At 38.4% G+C, this 19,360-nt stretch overlaps 1 protein-coding gene across 8 annotated transcripts in view; it reads left to right on the top strand.

The window, feature by feature from the left end:
- Positions 1 to 19,360, top strand: part of LOC129954080 (M-phase inducer phosphatase) — an 80,179-nt gene that overhangs the window by 58,527 nt on the left and 2,292 nt on the right. For 4 of the 8 annotated variants that reach the window (XM_056067744.1, XM_056067749.1, XM_056067743.1 and 1 more), the window contains 5 exons: positions 2,660 to 3,925; positions 4,146 to 4,314; positions 12,910 to 13,066; positions 13,125 to 15,364; positions 15,622 to 15,900. In XM_056067744.1, the coding sequence (XP_055923719.1) occupies positions 2,660 to 3,925; positions 4,146 to 4,314; positions 12,910 to 13,066; positions 13,125 to 15,364; positions 15,622 to 15,900 (4,111 nt within the window). The remainder of the gene's footprint in view (positions 1 to 2,659; positions 3,926 to 4,145; positions 4,315 to 12,909; positions 13,067 to 13,124; positions 15,365 to 15,621; positions 15,901 to 19,360) is intronic. The other 4 variants (XM_056067748.1, XM_056067750.1, XM_056067746.1 and 1 more) reach the window with 4 other exon arrangements.

Genomic DNA, 19,360 nt, shown 5'->3' with positions numbered 1-19,360 from the left:
TTTACCAATAACATTGCTTAGGTCTTGAATTAGTTTTGAAACATTGGTATAGATCTTTTATTTAACGTGGCCTCATAGAAAAAAAATGTACTCCTGAGAACCTGAAAAAAATCATTATTGTATTTACCTAGCCCAAAATGCAACAGTTCTGTATCGGTAACGGAACGTTACCTCTTTGATATGAAAACATGGATAATTTGAATATATTTTAAAGACCCAATAAGCTACAGCAGCAATTTTCTCAGTTGTTTTTGAGGGATGGAAGCGCCACACGGTTTTGGTTCTTCACATTACTAACTTGTCGGCCTGAGAATCTGGTTCACGACGACCCAAAAATACTTTACTTTACTTTTTTCTAGTGAAGATGAATAATTTTAATGTGTTCTTGTAGCGTATATCGTTTTAGTAATATGTATCATAATTTTTACTAGTCAAATGCCATGAAATGACAGCTTAAAAAGTGACAGCTACCGAAATAGTGGACTATGTAAAATGAGACCTTTTATTGAAAAACCCTTCATAAGTCTACTAAAGATTTTCAAATAAACTTTGGTAGTATTATTCAATCCAATGATATTTCATAACTAAAATGACAAACTAGTTATTGCGTTTTCCATAGATAAAACAAATCTATGCAATTTTGATTTTTTAAGCTTCGTAAAAAATAATTATATTTTTGATTAAAAATCAAATTTGTAGACTTTCTTCCTGCATTAATTTAACAATTTTGATATCTTTAGCTGTCTTTGTGATTGAACAAATACAATAATTCTGATTGACACATTTGATCTTTTAAGGCAACTTATTTTAACGTTTCATCATAAATTCTGTAAACCAAAAGTCACTTCAAAAAGGGTCTAATGTCCAAAAAACTTTGTGGAGAAATGATATTTCAAACTCTTCTTCTTCTTTTGAGTCACGAACCGAAAACAAATCTGAATGTAAAGTTGACAGTGATGGGTTGCTTATTGGCTTTTCCATGGGTAAATTAAATCAAATTATTTTTGATCTAGATCTGTAAAGGCAATCTGTTCCTGTTTTTGCATTGCATGGTTGATTTTTGATTTAAGGGGTCCATCCCATGTGACTGTATTTTAAGGAATTTTTTATGATTTTTTTTAACGATCAGTAAATAGATACAACTTTATTAAGTTAATTGTCATGTATTAACATAGTTCGACAGTATAAATACAAAATTTGAATTAAAAATATTGTGTGAACAACTTCACCTCGAAAAAATGGACTCTCACTTCCTCCACGTTTCCGGCTGATTGGCGTATCTAAAACAAGAAAAGTAAACGGCGTTTTAATCTGTGAGCCTAAATGCATGGAATGAACTATCATCAAATGCATATACCAAAATTTGGTTTTTTGGGAGACATTTGAAAAAAAAGTCGCGAATTATGCGGTTTTTTTTTTGCTATAAAAATTTAATTTTTGCTTGTCGAAAGTTCATTTTATGTGTTTACATGTGCTGAATCTAACCCAGTAAATTTCAAGTCATTCGGTCAAGCCGTTGTTGAGATACGATGGAGGAAAATTTGAAAAACACAGTTTTGAGAAAAACTCGATTAAAGTTTTAAGTCATCTTAACTAGGAAATATCAACTTACCTTTCAATTGCCGATGCCTGCTCCATGGAGTATTCCTTCCTCTTCTTCTTGAAACTCTTTCAAAGAAGATTATTGGGGTCTTGAATAAATTCTGGCTTGTTAAACGGCATCACTTACTCGCCGCTCAGAACATGAGATTCGCTTTTCATCACGTTTCTCGACAGAAGTATGGGCTTCGTGGCCTATAGAGCATCCCGTAAGCGACATTTTTTTTAACATTACCTTCAAAACCTTTATCAAAGATTTCCTGAATAACTTTATTAGTAAGTTTACCTGGTCCTTTTCCACCGATTCCTTTATTTGTTCTATCCCTTTTAACAGCCCGAAATTGTATCTTTAAAACGACTTCGAATTTTGAAAAATCCCTTTACTACCGTATTCTAGACATATTAAACTAGCAATTTATGAACAAAAAATCGATTTTTTGAACCCATCACATGGGATGACCGCCTAAAGATCAGATCTGCAAATCTGGATTTTTCGACCGACCAGAAAATTAAATTTACCATTTGAACATTAGATACGTCAATCGAAATAAAAAAACGTCTCATAGATGTCATATTGTAGATATTTGCGTTTGGTTCCTGAAGACCAACAAAATGTATACCAAAAACATATCAAACAAGCTTTAAACAACGTTAATTTCTCCCGTAGTTGTTGGAAGTCAAGTATTATAAAACTCAGATTATGTTCCATCAAATCCACTTTATTCAAAATGTGTACCTGACACTACTGTATATAAAGATACTTCCAGCTCGTGTCCAATATACCCGAGCGACTTACGCCTGGTCGTAGTCCATCTCCAATATATGTATTTTGCTATTTTTTAAGGATCAAATATCATATTGTCAATATTACAAGTATGACTCATCAAACTTTGTGCTTTTTTAATACCAACTAATTTTTCGCCCTAAGAATTGCTAAATTTGATCTTGCTATTGTTATGTATACAAATCCAAAATCTTTCCCATCCTCTAAACACTCCTTTCTTTTAGGTTCAAACTTATTGCATAACTAATAATATTTTGTTTTCTTATTTAATTTTAGGACCGAAACCCCGACGTGGCATGACAGAATTCTCAACAACAAACGAAAACCAAAAATCACATTTGCCTCAGCTTAATCATAACTCATCCCATAACCATAATCATAATCATCATCTTCAGACTCACCATCATCAAGCGAAACCATTAACCCTTTCGACAACACCACATTCCCCGACCCACAATCATCATCAAAACCAGCATAATTTTCATCAACAACAACAACATCAAAATCATCAACAACAACAACACAACAATCATTATAAACGCCCATTAACTAGTCCTAATAATTCACCATTTAATAATTTGTATGGTCATGGCTTTCCACCACATCCACTTCATCCTGCAACACATAATAATTTGCATCATCCCTTCGGTCTTTCATCAGCAAATCCCTACCTCAATGATTTGCTCATCAACGATGACGAACTAACCGACGAATGTCTAAAGAAGAACGTCCAAATCGTCCTTAACAATTTGGACCGCTACAATAACGCTCTGCGTAGCATCATTCTGAATGAGCAAGTCAACGGTGGTGGCATCAGCAACCATAGCAGCTTTAACAACAATTTGAGCAGCATCAGCAATATGGCTGCAAACATGGTTACCACCCCGGAATCAGACTACAATAGTAATGCAACAACTCCGCATCACCACTTCAACCATTTGGTAGGTTTAACTAGTGGTATTGGAAGTGGGGGTGGTATGATTGGGGCTGGTGGCGTCGTCGGCGGTATCAATGGTGGTGGTGGTGGTGGTGTTACTCATGGTGGCGGTGGTGGTCCTCTTAATTGTTCCATAGCTTCTTCACACGATTTCACTCATGACAATTCCGATTACCAGTGGTTCTTGGACTACGGCTACCGAGATGGGGTTACGCACCAGAGTGTCCTGTCCTCGCTGTCCGCCTCCTACAATGGCATCGGTGAATTATCATACTACGATGATTTGGCAAAGAACATCGACGCAAATCTAGCCGAGGTGGATATGGAGAGTTTCCGGGCGGAAGACATTCACTCGCTATTGTCACACATTCCGGCGTATCAGCATCAACATCAACATCACAAGGACGACGACAAGATTGAGAATTCTATCTGCAAGTCAGAATTGTTGTTCTCGCCAGTGAAGGAATCACACATCAGTATTGACTCCCTGGATCTGGATGCATATCCGGACGATGGGGATATAATACTGACTTGCAAGGCGAACAAGGACAACTATACGATTGCCTTTGAGGGCAGCGCCCTGTATTCGGATGAAAGTTTCTATGGTGAGTAACTATTGCAATACCCATAAAAGAGTATACACAATGTAGTACTTCTTTGTTCCTTGACACACGACTACGCGACACGAAGCGACTATGATGGTTGTGCTTTGTTTTCGTCCGCATTCAAGTCGGTGTAGAGTTCGGTGTTGTCTAGGGACAATAAAGTTTGTTACTTTCACTTTCATTGAATTGTAGTTTTAATCTATTCCTGTTTATTTTGCAGCAGAACCAAACGAGATCCAGATGAAGAACAAACAAAACTTTATCAATTTGCATAGCAACTTGGATGACATCCTTAAAAGAAAATCGCTAGAAGTCTCCATGTCACGGTCGGATCATGCATTTACGACATGGAGCAAACTCAAGAAAAGCAGCACATCCCAACTGCAGAGGTGAGTCTTCCACTCCAGACTAGTGTGTTTCTTATTTTTTTTAGTTTCCGTCAAGTGTTTTCAATCGGTACCTCCGTCCATAGTATAAGATTTATTTCTGAACTGCCTCTGGCCTGACAATAAATGAGTGTTGACCATTATACGTCGTCGTTGTAGTTGTCGTTGTCGTTCCCGTCATCGTTTGTCGTCTCGGGGTATTCTATGGGAAGGCTTTAATTTATCCACTTGGATTGTTGTTGGTATACGAGGATGGTCAATAAATAAATTGGACAAAGTTTCCGTTTGAAAAAAGTATAATTTCTTTATTACATATTACTCTTTGGGGTCATTTCAATTGGTTTCAATCAACTGACGACGACGGCAACAGCAACGACAAGCTATGAGCTACTCTGCCTCCTCCTCTTAGTTATGAAATGATTATGGTGTGTTTTTAGTTTCATCAGTGAGTAATAATTTTTATTTGCGGCCATATTTTTATAATGAACTGCATTTAATAAACTGTAGATAATTTGATTGTGGTTTTGTTTAATTGGGATTTCAATTTTTAAAATAGTTTTTTTTTTTGTTTAAATGACACAGATTGCTTTTCGTTCATTTTCTTAGTCTTATTTTACAAAAGTGACACGAATCATCCTTAGTTTGGATATCAGCTAGTTCTAAAGTAACGAACTTTAAAGGCGAGACACTTAAAACGTTCACAGTTATATTCAAATTTAGTTGAAATTAAAAACCTCATTTAAGAATGTATATAAATCATTTAATCTCAATATTGGGGTTATTCGTTTTTAAATATTCTCAAAAGAATCTAAAGATAAAGAAATTTGCACAAGGAAGATTTCAAATTATTAAACGATTCTGATTTGAGATCCAGATGCTAACAAAGACAATTTTTCAGAGAATTATAGCTTCGGGGAAACCAACTTAGAAAGGTTTTTGTAGTTTTGTTGAATAATGTAATTTTTATCGTCGGTTCTAGAGCAGGGATTCAGTCCTAGCCTCATACAACAAGTCTCTCCATTCATTCTGATTGGAAGCTGACGACGACTGAAAGTTGGTTACTTTTCGCTCATAAGAGTTAGATGCCCAGCCCACCGGAGTCTACAGAGCATACTTTTTGTCACAATATTTGCTTCGCGGTGGATTCGGAATCATACATTCTCACATAGGTGACAAACAATTCTCCGCAAGACCTTCCTCTCGAACGCGTCTAAGAGGTTGGAATGCCTTTAACTAAGCACCTAGGACTCGGATACAAGTATGAATATTGGCAAAACCACTGTCCTGTACAGTATGTTGTTTTCGTCTGTAACAATTTACACTCAAAATTTGAAGAATTGCACCTTCATTTCGAATTCATGCTCCGCGACCTTGATTGTTTGGCCAATTGGCCCTACTATGTAACTCAGTTCTACAATGAAATTGCTCGATTTCGAAAAAATTTTACCCTATATCCATTTGACTACTTTCGAACCAACGAGGATAGTTCTAGTAGTGTCAACTATATTCTTATGAACTTTCAAATAAACTAAAAACTACGTAACTCGAAAGTAGAACTCAAAACAAGGCAAAAAAACAAAAATAATCGCTCTACATCAAATGTGTTTGCGAGCGAAGTTTTTTTGTCTAAGTGTGAGTAAAATGTAGAATAAGAGTTCCATCTTCCATCCACCACTTCAAATACACCGAGAATTCGTAATTTTTGCCAAAAATAGGGTTTCGGCTTTCGTTTGTTCTCTTGATTCCTTTCAAAATTCATCATCAGTGGACTCTTTTGACTGCAACAAAACTTCGACAAGTATTAGTGACATGGTATTCTGTGCAATTCCAGCGGTCTTGTCACCACCGATTTCAATATTGTCTTCCAATGCGTCAATTGAAGCGGGCTTCTCTGTTTAGACATGAACTTCAACACAGCCCCACAAAAAATAGTCTAAAGGCGTTAAATCGCACGATCTAGGCGGCCAATTGACCGGTCCTGCATTTTGAGCAAAAAATAGTTTGATATCATCTCACGGTAGCGCTCACCATTCCCAGTTATGTTACGATTCGCATCATCTTTGAAGAAGTAGCGCACCAAACTGTGACTTTTTCTGGATGCATTAGTAGCTCCTGCAATGCTTCTGGCTGATATTCACTCCAAAACCGACAGTTCAGCTTATTTACGTACCTATTGAGCCAAAAGTAAGCTTCTTCGCTGAACACAATTTCAGTAGGTCGTTCGGCTTCAATTCTTGCACCAGCTGTATTTTGAAAGGCATCACACCTTAAACCTTCCGCAAAATTTTCCACGTTGTTGAGTTATAGGGCTCAATTGCTGCGAACGGCGACGAATCTAGAATTGATGGTCATCAATAAAACTAGCCGATACAGCTGCGATATTTTCTTCAGTTCACACTATACGTAAGCGTGTTGGTGGTTTAATGCCCAACAATGTAAATTTGGTGCGAAATTTAGTCACAATAGCCCGAATAACCGCTACAGTTGGTCGATTAAACTTAACCTAAAATGAAAGAAGCGCGCGATGAACTTTCTTAACAGAGCACGCATTTTGGTTATAAAACTCAATAATTTGCAAGCGTTGTTCGTTTGTAAGACGATTCGTGGTTTAATTATAGAACAACCTGAAGATGTTTGACAGTGAAACACACAAAACGTGCGTCAGCTGTCTTAAAAGTGTTGCCAAAACGATAATAGCTAAAAAATAACCTTTTTTATGTACAAAGCTTTTCTTGTTCAGCTCCATTATTTTGGAATTCAAAATCAAATGGGGTGGCGCAACAGTCCGTTGTGAACCAGGGCCTAGTGACTTACAACTCTCAACCATTCCTGTGTGCGAGTACTGTTGTCAGGAATGGAAGGGACCTACAATTTAAGGCCGAATCCGAACGGCTAGTTTGAGAAAGCACTTTTTCATGACAAGAATTACTCTTTAAGGATTTGTCAATTCCTCGCAAGAGGCAGTACCCGCGAAAATTATTTTTTTTAAATTAAGCTGGCACAGGCAGGGATTGAACCCAAGACCCCTTGCATGACAGCCCAACGCACTTTTTTTTTTTTTTTTTTTTTTTCAAATTCATTTTTATTTATTCAATCTTAAACCTATCTTAAAGCTAGACAAAAATTCATAAAACTAGCCTAATTATCCATAACTTACAACTAACTTAATGGTCCCATACGGACACTCTAAGCTAAACTATAACACTAATTACTAATGCCTTTCAGCCTTAAGATCTATTTTACTTCAATTTAAATTTTATTTGTTTTGTTTTTATTAGAAAATTTTGAAAAAACTAATATCAATAACCTTTTTTAATTTATTTTTACTTACAAACTACTTAAAATAAGGTCCTTAAATAAAACTTAAAAACTTACTTAAACTACCTATTCTACCTATAAACTACTTAAAACTAGAACAACCACAGCAGCAAATCTAACTATCTAACATTTTTGGTTTTCATATTTCGTTGTCTTTTTTTTTTTTTTTTATTTGTATTTATTTTTTTTTAATGTTTTTTTTTTTTTTTTTTTTTTTTTTTCGTTTCACCATGTATTCTACTTAAAACTAAACCCTAAACATAAAACAAGTATGTAAGCCGGCCAAGGCTTAAAACCCCATCCCGACTACCCAATATCAAGTGCCGATTGAAGCCACCAAAACTGGTTCTCCTGCTTCACCCTATCAGTTCGGTCCCGTTCGGACACAGCCCTACTGAACCGAAGGAGCTCTGCTCCGCCTTGTGCCATGACGTCCCGATTGTACAGGAGTCGCCTATCCACGGTTCTTCGTCTGACGTGGTAGATTAACGGAACTGCCAATCTATCCTGTATCAGATCGCATCTATCTAAAAAGAGGAATGCCTCTGGGGGAATGAAGCCGCTCAAGCATGCACTCTCAAAATACTCGTCGTTCGGATAGAACGCCCCGAAAATTAAATTGTTGGTCGAAGACATAGCTCTTGCAATGTGACCTCGAACGAGTTTTATCACGAAATTGTCAATTCTGTTGATTCGAGCCGCGTTGTATAGGACCTCGTTGGAATAGTAATGCACATAAGAAGATTCGGCTGTTCGATATAAGCCGGTACAGCGTCGTAAACACTGCCGCTCGAACACCCGAAACTTCTCCATCTGGGAAGGGGCAACGTTGAACCACACAGGACAACCATAAACGATCATTGGCCGTATGAGGGCCATGTAGCAAATTACCTTCACTCTGGGGTCAAGCCGACTGCTAAAAAACAGTCGTTTCGTCAGAGCGAAGGCTCCTCTGGCCCTGGTCAGAGCAGCATTTATATGTCTGTCGAAATATAAATACTGATCTAACCAGATACCAAGGTACTTCACTACACTTTTGCTCGCCAATGGCTGCCCGTGAAGATCAACGATGACCATCTTGCGCCAATTCTTACACGTATCCCTCGTGGCCCTAGCCAACGGAGTCCGGAACAGAATTGTCTCTGACTTCTGGACATTTATTTTCAGTTTCCAGTCGTCGCAATATCGCTGAATCTTGTCGAAATCACGCTGCAAGAGAATTCTAATAACCTCAACCTTTTGGGCCGTTCTGTACGCAATTAGATCGTCGGCGTACGCAATTGCCTTTGTAAGACTACCTATCAGATCGCTGGTGTAAATGCTGAAGAGAATCGGCGAATTCACCGCTCCCTGTTGAAGACCATTTTTAATTGAGAATGTTGTGGTAGAAGTTACATTGCCACTTTTGACAACAAACAGCCCAACGCACTAACCATCATGCCACGGGTACTGGAATTATCTCTTATTTTTCTTTGTTCAATTTGCTCTTACCGTTCTTCATTTCCTTGCCAATTAAACCAAATTCCACCGGTGTCCATTTTTGTAATAATTATTTTTATCCAAAAATTTGATGTTTTATTTTTTTTTGTTAGTTTTGTTTTTAAAACTGTCAAACAACTCGATACTCGCTCGAAAGTACACAATTTTTTGAAAACAAGTTGGTATGACCGGCATCCGATTCTACTTTCATATTTAGTACGATTTGAAAGTAGAATCGGAAATGAGTTTCGAATAGAATCAAAAGTAGAATCTAGTTACATAGTAGGGCCCCTGGATGAAGAAATCATGTACAGCTTGTACGGCTCTCTTGATGATATCGATGTCGTCTGCGTAAACAAGTATCTAGCTTGACCTGGTGACGATGGTCTGTCTAGTTGACGTGCCATATCCAGAACAGGTTGAAGACGAGGTTCGCTAAACCTTCCTCAATCGAAGAGTATGGTAGATGTTGATTGGTCTAGATTTGAATCCGGTTACTTTAACTTTGCTTTATTTAATTTAATGGTAAACCTAAAAGTCATGTCAATTTAATTGACATGCGGAATTCTCTCATAACTTTGTATATTTCTACCCTGGATATATTATCGTTGGCGATCATAAAGTCTACGCACAATTAGGACATAAAATGCTACTGTCGAGCAGCGCATTTAATTATATTAATGTGTATGTCGATTTTAACATCAAATTTTGATTTTGAATTTTGTCTTCTTTTCTCAAAACGAGAACTACCACTGTTTCTAATTGAACGCTTTTGGAAAAGTTCGGAAGGCTTTCAGATTGCCAAAAAATTAGCATTTGATAAGTCATCCACTGTTCAGTCTTAGTTTGACATCTAACGACTTTTTCAAGAACATTTTTCCGAGAAAAAAACTAATTGGAATGATGTTTTGGAAGCTTATCAAGCCGAGTGGTACAATGTTGCCAATAAACAAGGAACTCCTTGATTAAGTAAAAAAACAACAAAAAACCATTTAAAATTAAATATTTCATGTTATCATACTAATATTATAAATGCGAAAGTAACTCTGTCTGTCTGTCTGTTACTTAATCACGCCTAAACTACTGAACCAATTTGCATGAAATTTGGTATGGAGATAATTTGATACCCGAGAATGGACATATGCTTTTTCCCCGGGAAAATGACCCTTTCCCATGGGAAAATTCAGGTGGGCCGATCGCTTTTACGCCTAAACTAAAAATGAAATTTGATACGGAGATAGTTCGAGACTTAAGAAAAGACATGGGTTACTTTTGACCTCAACGGATCGATTACGTTGAAACATGAATTCTTTCAAATTGTCTGTAGCACAGATGAATTAAAAAGTTATGTCTATCCAAACCTGCAAATAAATATAGGCATTGGGGAGTTGTTGTGTGAGAGGGCAATTTTAGCTCCAACTAATGAGATAGCTAGCCAGATAAACGAACAAATTATGTCGGACGAGGATGGAGATATCATCGAGTACCTCTCAGTAGACAACGTTATGGACACGGAGCAAGTAACATCATACACCATAGAGTATAATTTTCAGGGGTGCCTTCTCATAAGTTGAGATTGAACGCTGGTGTTCCAGTCCTGTTAATGAGAAATTTTGACGCACCAAAGTTTTGTAATGGTACACGGCTACAGATTACTCACCTAGGACGAAATATTATAAAAGCTATAATCATGACTGGAATAGCAAAAGGAAAAAATGTTTTAATTCCTTAGTCCTTAACTACCTCAAAATCATACTTGTCTGTAGTCACCTTTTCATTAAGACGTATTCTTTTTTGGTCATGTTTTCATTGGCCACTAAACCCATCTCCTCCTCTTCCGTCTAAATTCTCAAAACCGTGTAACTGAAAGAACGCTTTGATCTGCCAATAATGTCAATATCATGGCAGTATCCGAGTAAATGGACAGAGATCTGAAAGATTGTGTCTCTAATGTTGACAATTGAGTTTTGCACAATTCTTTCCAAAACAATGTTGAAGAAGTCGTATGACAGTGCATTCCCCTTTTTAAAACATTTTTTGACATCAAAAGCACCGATAAGATCTTTTCCGACCTGATAGAGCAGCGTGTATTCTCCATCGCCATTCTGCACAAACGGACAAGGTTGACAGGGATGCCAAAACTAGACATTGGGCAGGTTCAGACGAAGGCAAGTTTCTAGTATCTGATTGGCCAGCTGCCAAAAAAATTACCTTCCAATTAAGGCAACTTTAATGGAAAGTTGATTGGAAAGTTAGTCAAGAAAAATTTCCCTAACTATCAAGTCAAGCCTACTTCTATCAAAATGACAGTTGATAATGTGTTTTCATTCAATTCCTAGGTTTTTTGCAGGATCTACTTTATGTGAATATTTAGTCAATGGTGGATTTGCCTAGTCTGAAGCCACACTGAGCCTTTCAGGTTGTTGACGAACGACTTAGGAAGTTCACATAATACGACAGAAAGTATCTTATATGCGATGATGTTTAGGAGAATAATGCTTTTGTAGTTAGTGCAGCTTAGAGGACCAACTTTTTTGAGTCTTGGACAAACTATGCTAAGATTCCACTCGTGGAATGTGCTTTCTTCGGACCATATTTTGCAGATGAGTTGGTGCATACTATTAACCAAGTTATCGCCTGCTGCTTTAAATAATTTGGCAGCGATGTAGTCTGCTCCAGCAGCTTTTTTGGACTTTAGATTCGATATAACTATCTTCACTTCGCCACTGTCTTGTAGGCGGAATTGCTGTTCTGCTTCGCCTGGCGATATTAAATAGTACAGAAATTAAATAATAATTAATTCCTCGATTGTATACGTACAAATTTAGAGGCATAAAGCTTTCATTCATCCCAATAGAGAAAATCGTAACATATTCAATAAGTTGTTGATTCGATACAATACTCAAAACCATTCAAAAATTATTATAATTGTTCTACAACTTGAAAACCCTGAAATAAACTTTTCATTATCATTTCTCAGTTTCAAGTACTTTTACACAATATTCTCATGGATAATTATTTAAATTATTGATTTAATGGTTTTGCTTGGTTGAATGAACATATTAATTTAAACATTCCTTTCATTCCATTCCATTCAATTCATTATTTTGTTTTTTGAAGCTATGTATGTATCTTAAAATGTACATATTTATATCTTTTTATATTGCCACAGCTGCTGGTATACTATGTGAAGTGAATATTTTGAATTTCAAAACAGAATTTACATTTTTTGTGTTATTCTTTTAATTGGTTGCGTCGCAAACATTTCTCAGGGTTAGTTGATTGATAAAAGCTTCATACTCATTTTTCAGTTTTTAACCTTGGAATTTAGTTTATTTTTTGTTTTGTTGTTTTAATCAACACATCTGCGGGTGGAAGCAGGTTTTTGAGATGGATTTAACTGAATATTGAATGCATGAACAACAAACTTGAATATTTAACAAAATAATTGGGTCAATAGGGATGAAAAGACAAAATAAGGGGTGTTTTCAATTTCAGATATTCAAACAAAATTTAGTTTTCTCACCTGTTACCTTTGTTCCACAATACTTTAGTAATGAAAAACCTTAGAATATGGTAACTTAGTTTGGCTTTGGAAGAGCCAGATAAGCAGCACTTCCTTAAACAAGTAAAAATTGCTCGTAATAGACTCCTCACCCCTTGATCGATTATATAGGGTTCAAACTGTCAAGCTAAGATGTAGTACAAGAAACACCATAAGCTTAATGGACTCAATATATTATTAAAATTTTCCTATTGTACTTAAAGTATTAATAAAAATCCCTTATTTGCTTTTTTAAGGTATCCATCTGGCAACAACAATACATCTGTGAATATTGTTATGCGCCATGCACCTCATTGCACCGTACGCAAGAGTTTAAGCTTGCCCAATTTGCGGCTGAAAAAAGGTTCCAGCCAGCAACAGCTAAATGTGTCACAAGCGCTCAGCACTTCCACCGTAAGTTATATCCACTCATTTCTATTTCAACGCTTCTAAATTTTTTATTTATTTTAAGGTTGAATCGTGTAAATCTAGAAATCTTCTTCCAATGTGCCAGATGCCAATATCCCAGACGTCGATGGGCAGTCCCATACATTTTTCATCATCAAGTAATATGCATCATCACGATTCATCGCACATCGATTCGACTGGCGGCATGAATTCCAGTTCGGCCACACACAACATTCAAACTCTTAAACAAACGAATGCCAATCAACCGGCCTTCAATCTAGTCAAGCTATTTATCAAACAAAAGAGTAGCTGTTCCAGCGAAACAACCTGCATGGATGTCTCGTCGGGATGTTGGCCATCGAGTGAGGGTAGTTCCTCGCTTGAGCAACGTATTCGCAAAAAGAGCATGAATGATTCGGGCAAGGGTTCGGCATTGAGCCGACACGACGAAGAAGAGGATCCTGCTGATTCGAGTTACCAATTAGACAGTCTTGATATTATATGTGATAAAGAGAGAAATGAGACCACAGCAGCAAATACAACGCCCGTTAGGAAAGTTAAACATGATCTGTTTAGAGAGGTCTTTGAAACGGCGGCGGCAGCAGCTGCGGCTGCTGCTTCTGGTTCGCCGGAGCACCACAAAAAGCTCCAACCGCTCAAAAATCCTCAAGTCATTAATTTGACCAATAACCAGCACAATAATCAGTTAAACAACAACAACAATAACTCCCTCTCGGAAGGCAGCCGCACTTCAGAGAACCTAACCCAGGTGTACAACGATCAGCGGAGCCAACGCATGAAGATCTCCGCCGAAATGATAACGCGATCCATGCAAACATCAGGCCGGGATAGGCTTAAATTTATACCACCATCATTCCTGGCCAAGTTAAGCAATTTGGGTGAGGAGAAACAGGCACCAATCTACGTAATTTATCCGAACTATGCTTTGCCGGATTTGGGCTTTGTTAAGACAAATACAGCTGAGGTAATTTTCACTCCGTTTAACTACAAGAACGCGGTGGGCGTAAAGAAGCGAACCGGGGGCGCAGGATCTATGAGCGAAGATGAGCTCCTGAAAAACGTCGACCTAAAGCATGTTGTGGACTGGAAGTCGCTGGCCACTCTCCTGCCAACGGAGTATCGGAAACGCTTGAAACACATTCCAGAGGTCGATGTTGCAGATCTCGAAGCGGAGTGCTCGATGAGGCCGCTTTTCTGTATGACACCGCCTATAAGGCGGACCAACAATCGGGCTAATGTCTGTGATTGTGCTCAGTATTTCCAAACGACGACGACGGGCGAAGATCAAGCAGCAGAGGGAGCCACTAGAGCTGCCTGCGAGTCCAGCTCTGGATCTAGTCATCCCCCGAGCTCTGGGTATCGTGGATCTTCGACCCTTTTGTCTGATTCGGTTTTCGATAATCCACGAAAGCCGGAGGACTCGGACCCGCTAAAGAATATGTACGTGTATCAATATGAGAACCAGCGAATGGAGGAGGAGAGGTGTTCGGCTCGCCATAATCGAGGAAACACATGCAAGAACTCCAATAGACTGACATCTGGATTGCGCAATAAGCGAACGAGTTTGATAGAAGAGCAGTGCAATTCGAACGTTCGCAATAATATTGAAAAGCGACGTAGTTTGCAAGAACCTGCCGCATATTTCTCATCCAACGATGATCTGCAAAATCCTTTGCCCGAAATAGACGAGTACTACGATGAGTTGCATTCTAATTTGAAACTGACTCAAGGAAGCCATCGATTGTCGCGCAAAGATATGGACGCCCGGACGAGGGCAGAGAACTTCCTCGCCAGTGTTCCTAAGTCGGAGCTTAAGTATTATGCCGAAATTGCAAACTTTTTGGAATCCGTCGAAGAGAATCACCATCCCGCGGAGCTCTACGATCCGGCTGAGCTGAAAAAAGAAGTCAGTCGGGCTTTGAGTCAGAAGAAGGTCTCCTTTAACCAGAAGACCGAATGCAACACACTCGGTCCAAATGCTCAACGATTTACAACACCACCAAACTCACCGAACATCTCGATTGCATTGCGGTTAAATAACGCCGGAGGTGGTGGCATGCCACCGCATCGAAGTAGTAGAAAAGAACAAGAACCGAACAAGATCTCGACAAATCGTTTTAGACGCCTTCAAATCCAATGGGAACTCCTAAGCAAGGACTCGAGCATGATGTTGAAGGACCTGGCCTACGAACAAGAAACCAAGAGTGGCGGTTCGACACCAACATCAGCAAATGCCGCGCACAAGTCGAGGATACCGCGACCGGTCAGCTATCCGGCGGGGAAGTAAGTTAAACATTAACCACAGTCAACACACTGCACTGGTTCAATTATTATTCTTATATCCTTCTGGAAAATTAATATTTGAGTTTTCTATCGTCTTGAGTTATGTAAAATTATTATCGAAATTGTTTCTTAACATACACACTTTTATTTACTTTCTCCTCTCTTTTTTTTCTTTTCCTCCTCTTTTGTGTTGATTTGTGCCCATCTCTGTTTTTGTTGGATTTTTATTGTTCCAAAAAACACTCAACTTTCATTAGGAATAACACAAATGCTAGTCCTCATACTCCTTCTTCTAACCTAAACACTAGAGTGATACAAGACCCAAAGAGTTTGCGATCGCCAAGCCGAATTGTACCACCTAAAAGGTATAGCCTACCAGCAGCAGCAGCAGCGGCCGCGGCGACAGCACCGGTAACAACACCACCAGCAACAGTTCCAGTACCAGCACCACGGACACGAACTCCGTGCAGTAATCGAACTGGAAATGCCAGCAACAGCAACACAACCACTCCTAAACGACGAGTGCAGTCACCAAGGTAAATATAAATAAAAACAAATTATTTAATTAGAATTAATTATTTAAGTCCTTTAAAAATAAAAAAGTTTAACATCTCAACTGAGTGTGGCTATCCATGGATTTAAAAAAATTATATGAATGCGTATAATACAGACAGACTTAAACTGTCGTTTTCTGAATATCTGTAGCTTGCTTTACGCATAACTTTTGACCATCAAGAAACTAATGTTTACTGATAATACCTTAGATAAAGCTAACCACAGAAGTACCAATGCCACCTCTTGATTGTTAACATAATTCATTCTTCCCTAAAAGTGAGCGATTTAACATCTGCTATTTGTGGGTTGTCTTGTTCTATTCTTCTTCAAAATTTCCTGAACGTGACAAAGGTTTCAGGGCATTTCTATATATCATTGGTTTCTTGACGTATCTTATTACCAATCACCTGTTTAAGTTCATATGACGGGGTTTTTGCATGCATGGAATTGGTCCAGAGTTGTACCCATCCTCGCCAGCTCATCTGCAGCTCATCATTTTCAAGCTTCAATTTGAACTCGATTTTAAGGCTGAATGGCCGTTATCATTGAGATTTGCTCTGCAGCGCATGCTATTGCCAATACTTCGGCTTGAAAGACGCTGCTTAGATCGAGAAGTTTGAAGTGTTGGAAATTTTGACTGTCTCAGAGAAGGAACCTACTCCGGATCCGTTTTCGAACCATCAGTATGTGTGAAACATTGTCTACCAATTCGTTGCTGTCAGGAAATATGGTGTTTAAGGTTATGTTGAACTGAAGGATATCACGTAGTCTGTGCTAAAAATGTTTCCTATGTATTCCTACAGAACCTGCGAGTGTCTGGTTATCCAACAAGTCCTGCTGTAGGAGCGATCCTCATTCTTTCTGTTATACCTTTACATGTTATTCTCTTTACCATTGTTTGGGTTTTTAGGTTTTTGGCTTTCTCTAATGCATCCCACAATACTATGCGACTATAAGTGAGGACTGTTCTGAAAATTGCAGTGCATGATCCTGCAGATCCTATTGCATGAGTATAAAGATATCTGAACTTTTTGGATTTCTCTAGTGTATTTGTGCTCCAATTTAGCTTTTTATCAAGGATTACTCCTATGTGTAAAGCTTTATCTGAGAATTTATGTTTGGTTTTCTTTATACTAAGAATTATATAATCTGGGATTCTCCTCCTGTTTGTTAAGAGTACAAGGACTATTTTAAGGGGGTTAATATTCAGGCTTTTTGCCCAGGTGCAAATCCTAGATAAGGCATGTTTCAATTGTTTGTAAATAGTGGTAAGGTATTTTGCGCTCGTAAGCTGCTTAATTACTTCTTTAACTCCACTGTATTCAAGTTTGGTAATGATTTCACTCACGACCAAAGAAGTGGTGAAAGTGTACCAACTTGAGGCGTTAATAATGATACTTTAATCTCTATACCACCTAGCTTGCTGTTGATCTGTATGAGGGTTGTCTCGAGATCTGTGGGGGCTCTTTTGACTATGACCAAGCGTCACAATAAAATTAGTCCTCAAAAAATTTGTTTATTTGATACTTGTTTGTCGACATAAGACACAGGCACAGTTCAAAATGTTCCAGTGCAAGTGAGACAAAGAAGTGCCCGTAGTGTCGAGAAAGTTGCTGCCGCTGAGGCTTCAGTTGTAGAAAGCCCAAATGTGACTCACACGTCCTTCTCATGCGAAAAGATCTTGGCCTACATCCTTAAAAGATTAAATTGACGCAAGAAGTGAAGCTGCTTGACCACCAGAAGCATCCTATATTTGTGAATTGGGCTGAGCAACAAAAATAAAAATGATTCCGAATTTCATCGAAAAATTATCTTCAGCGATGAGGCTTATTTCTAGCTGATTGGCTTCGTTAAAAAACGAAATATGCGGTATTGGTCAGGCAGCAATCCACACGTACTCCATGAGTCATCATTGCAACCCGACAAAATTACGGTTTGTTATGATTTATGGGTAGGTGGCGTCATTGGATCGTACTTCTTCCGTGATGATCAAGACCGGCACGTTGTTGTGAATGTGGATCGCTGCTTTTCAATGATAACCAAATATTTTTGGCCCCAATTGAATGATATCAACTTGAATTACATGTGGTTCCAACAGAACGGCTCCACAAGCTACACAGCGAATGTCACAATCAATTTATTGGAAAACAAGTTTAGAGAACTCACTCTCACGAAATGGTCCAGTCGCTTGGCCGCCTGGGTAGCGCGATTTGACGCCGTTAGACTATTTTCTATGGGGCTACGTCTGGTCTATGGTCTATGGTCTATGGTCTATGGTCTATGGTCTATGGTCTATGGTCTATGGTCTATGGTCTATGGTCTATGGTCTATGGTCTATGGTCTATGGTCTATGGTCTATGGTCTATGGTCTATGGTCTATGGTCTATGGTCTATGGTCTATGGTCTATGGTCTATGGTCTATGGTCTATGGTCTATGGTCTATGGTCTATGGTCTATGGTCTATGGTCTATGGTCTATGGTCTATGGTCTATGGTCTATGGTCTATGGTCTATGGTCTATGGTCTATGGTCTATGGTCTATGGTCTATGGTCTATGGTCTATGGTCTATGGTCTATGGTCTATGGTCTATGGTCTATGGTCTATGGTCTATGGTCTATGGTCTATGGTCTATGGTCTATGGTCTATGGTCTATGGTCTATGGTCTATGGTCTATGGTCTATGGTCTATGGTCTATGGTCTATGGTCTATGGTCTATGTTCTATGGTCTATGGTCTATGGTCTATGGTCTATGGTCTATGGTATATGGTATATGGTCTATGGTCTAACGTCTATGCCAACAGGCCACCGCCGATTGATGAACTTCGTACAAATATAGAAATTGCAGCAGTATCGGCCGATTTATGGTTGAAAATCGTCAAAAATTGGTTTCAGCGTCTGGACTTCTGCAGGCGTGCCCATGGTGGCCATGCAAAAGAAATCGCGTGCCATACATAATGGCATTGAACGTACTTTCACAAGAATAAAGAATTTCAAGAATAAAGAATTGTAGTAATTATTGAAATTCGAGAAAATCCTGCGTTTTCCAACGCCGCCGCCAATGCACCTTAATTGACTTTAGCGTTACTTTTACTCCTATTTCAATTACAGCTCATTTAAGGGAACACCGGACTTTTACTTGGTATGAAGTGCTCTGTTCTAAATTCATCTCTGTTTTTATTACCAAATACTTCCCCATAACTTCTAGTACTTCATCTAGTAATTTTGAATTTCTTTTCAAAATAATGGGCAGGTTCAGACAACATAAGGGACTTCATTTGCTGTCAGTCATTCTTTAAACGTACATTTTGACCAAGGGGAATAGTTAGTTTTTCAAGTGTCATGAATTTCAAATTCAGAACTTTACTTCAGAGAGGATCTCTTTTAAGTTCATAGTAAAAAATTGCCAAAAACATTATTGACTACAAAACACTTCTCAGGCAA

This window comes from Eupeodes corollae, chromosome 1, assembly GCF_945859685.1.
Source record: "Eupeodes corollae chromosome 1, idEupCoro1.1, whole genome shotgun sequence".
In the NCBI taxonomy this organism is placed as follows: domain Eukaryota; kingdom Metazoa; phylum Arthropoda; class Insecta; order Diptera; family Syrphidae; genus Eupeodes; species Eupeodes corollae.
This window is presented reverse-complemented; position numbering and strand designations above follow the sequence as displayed.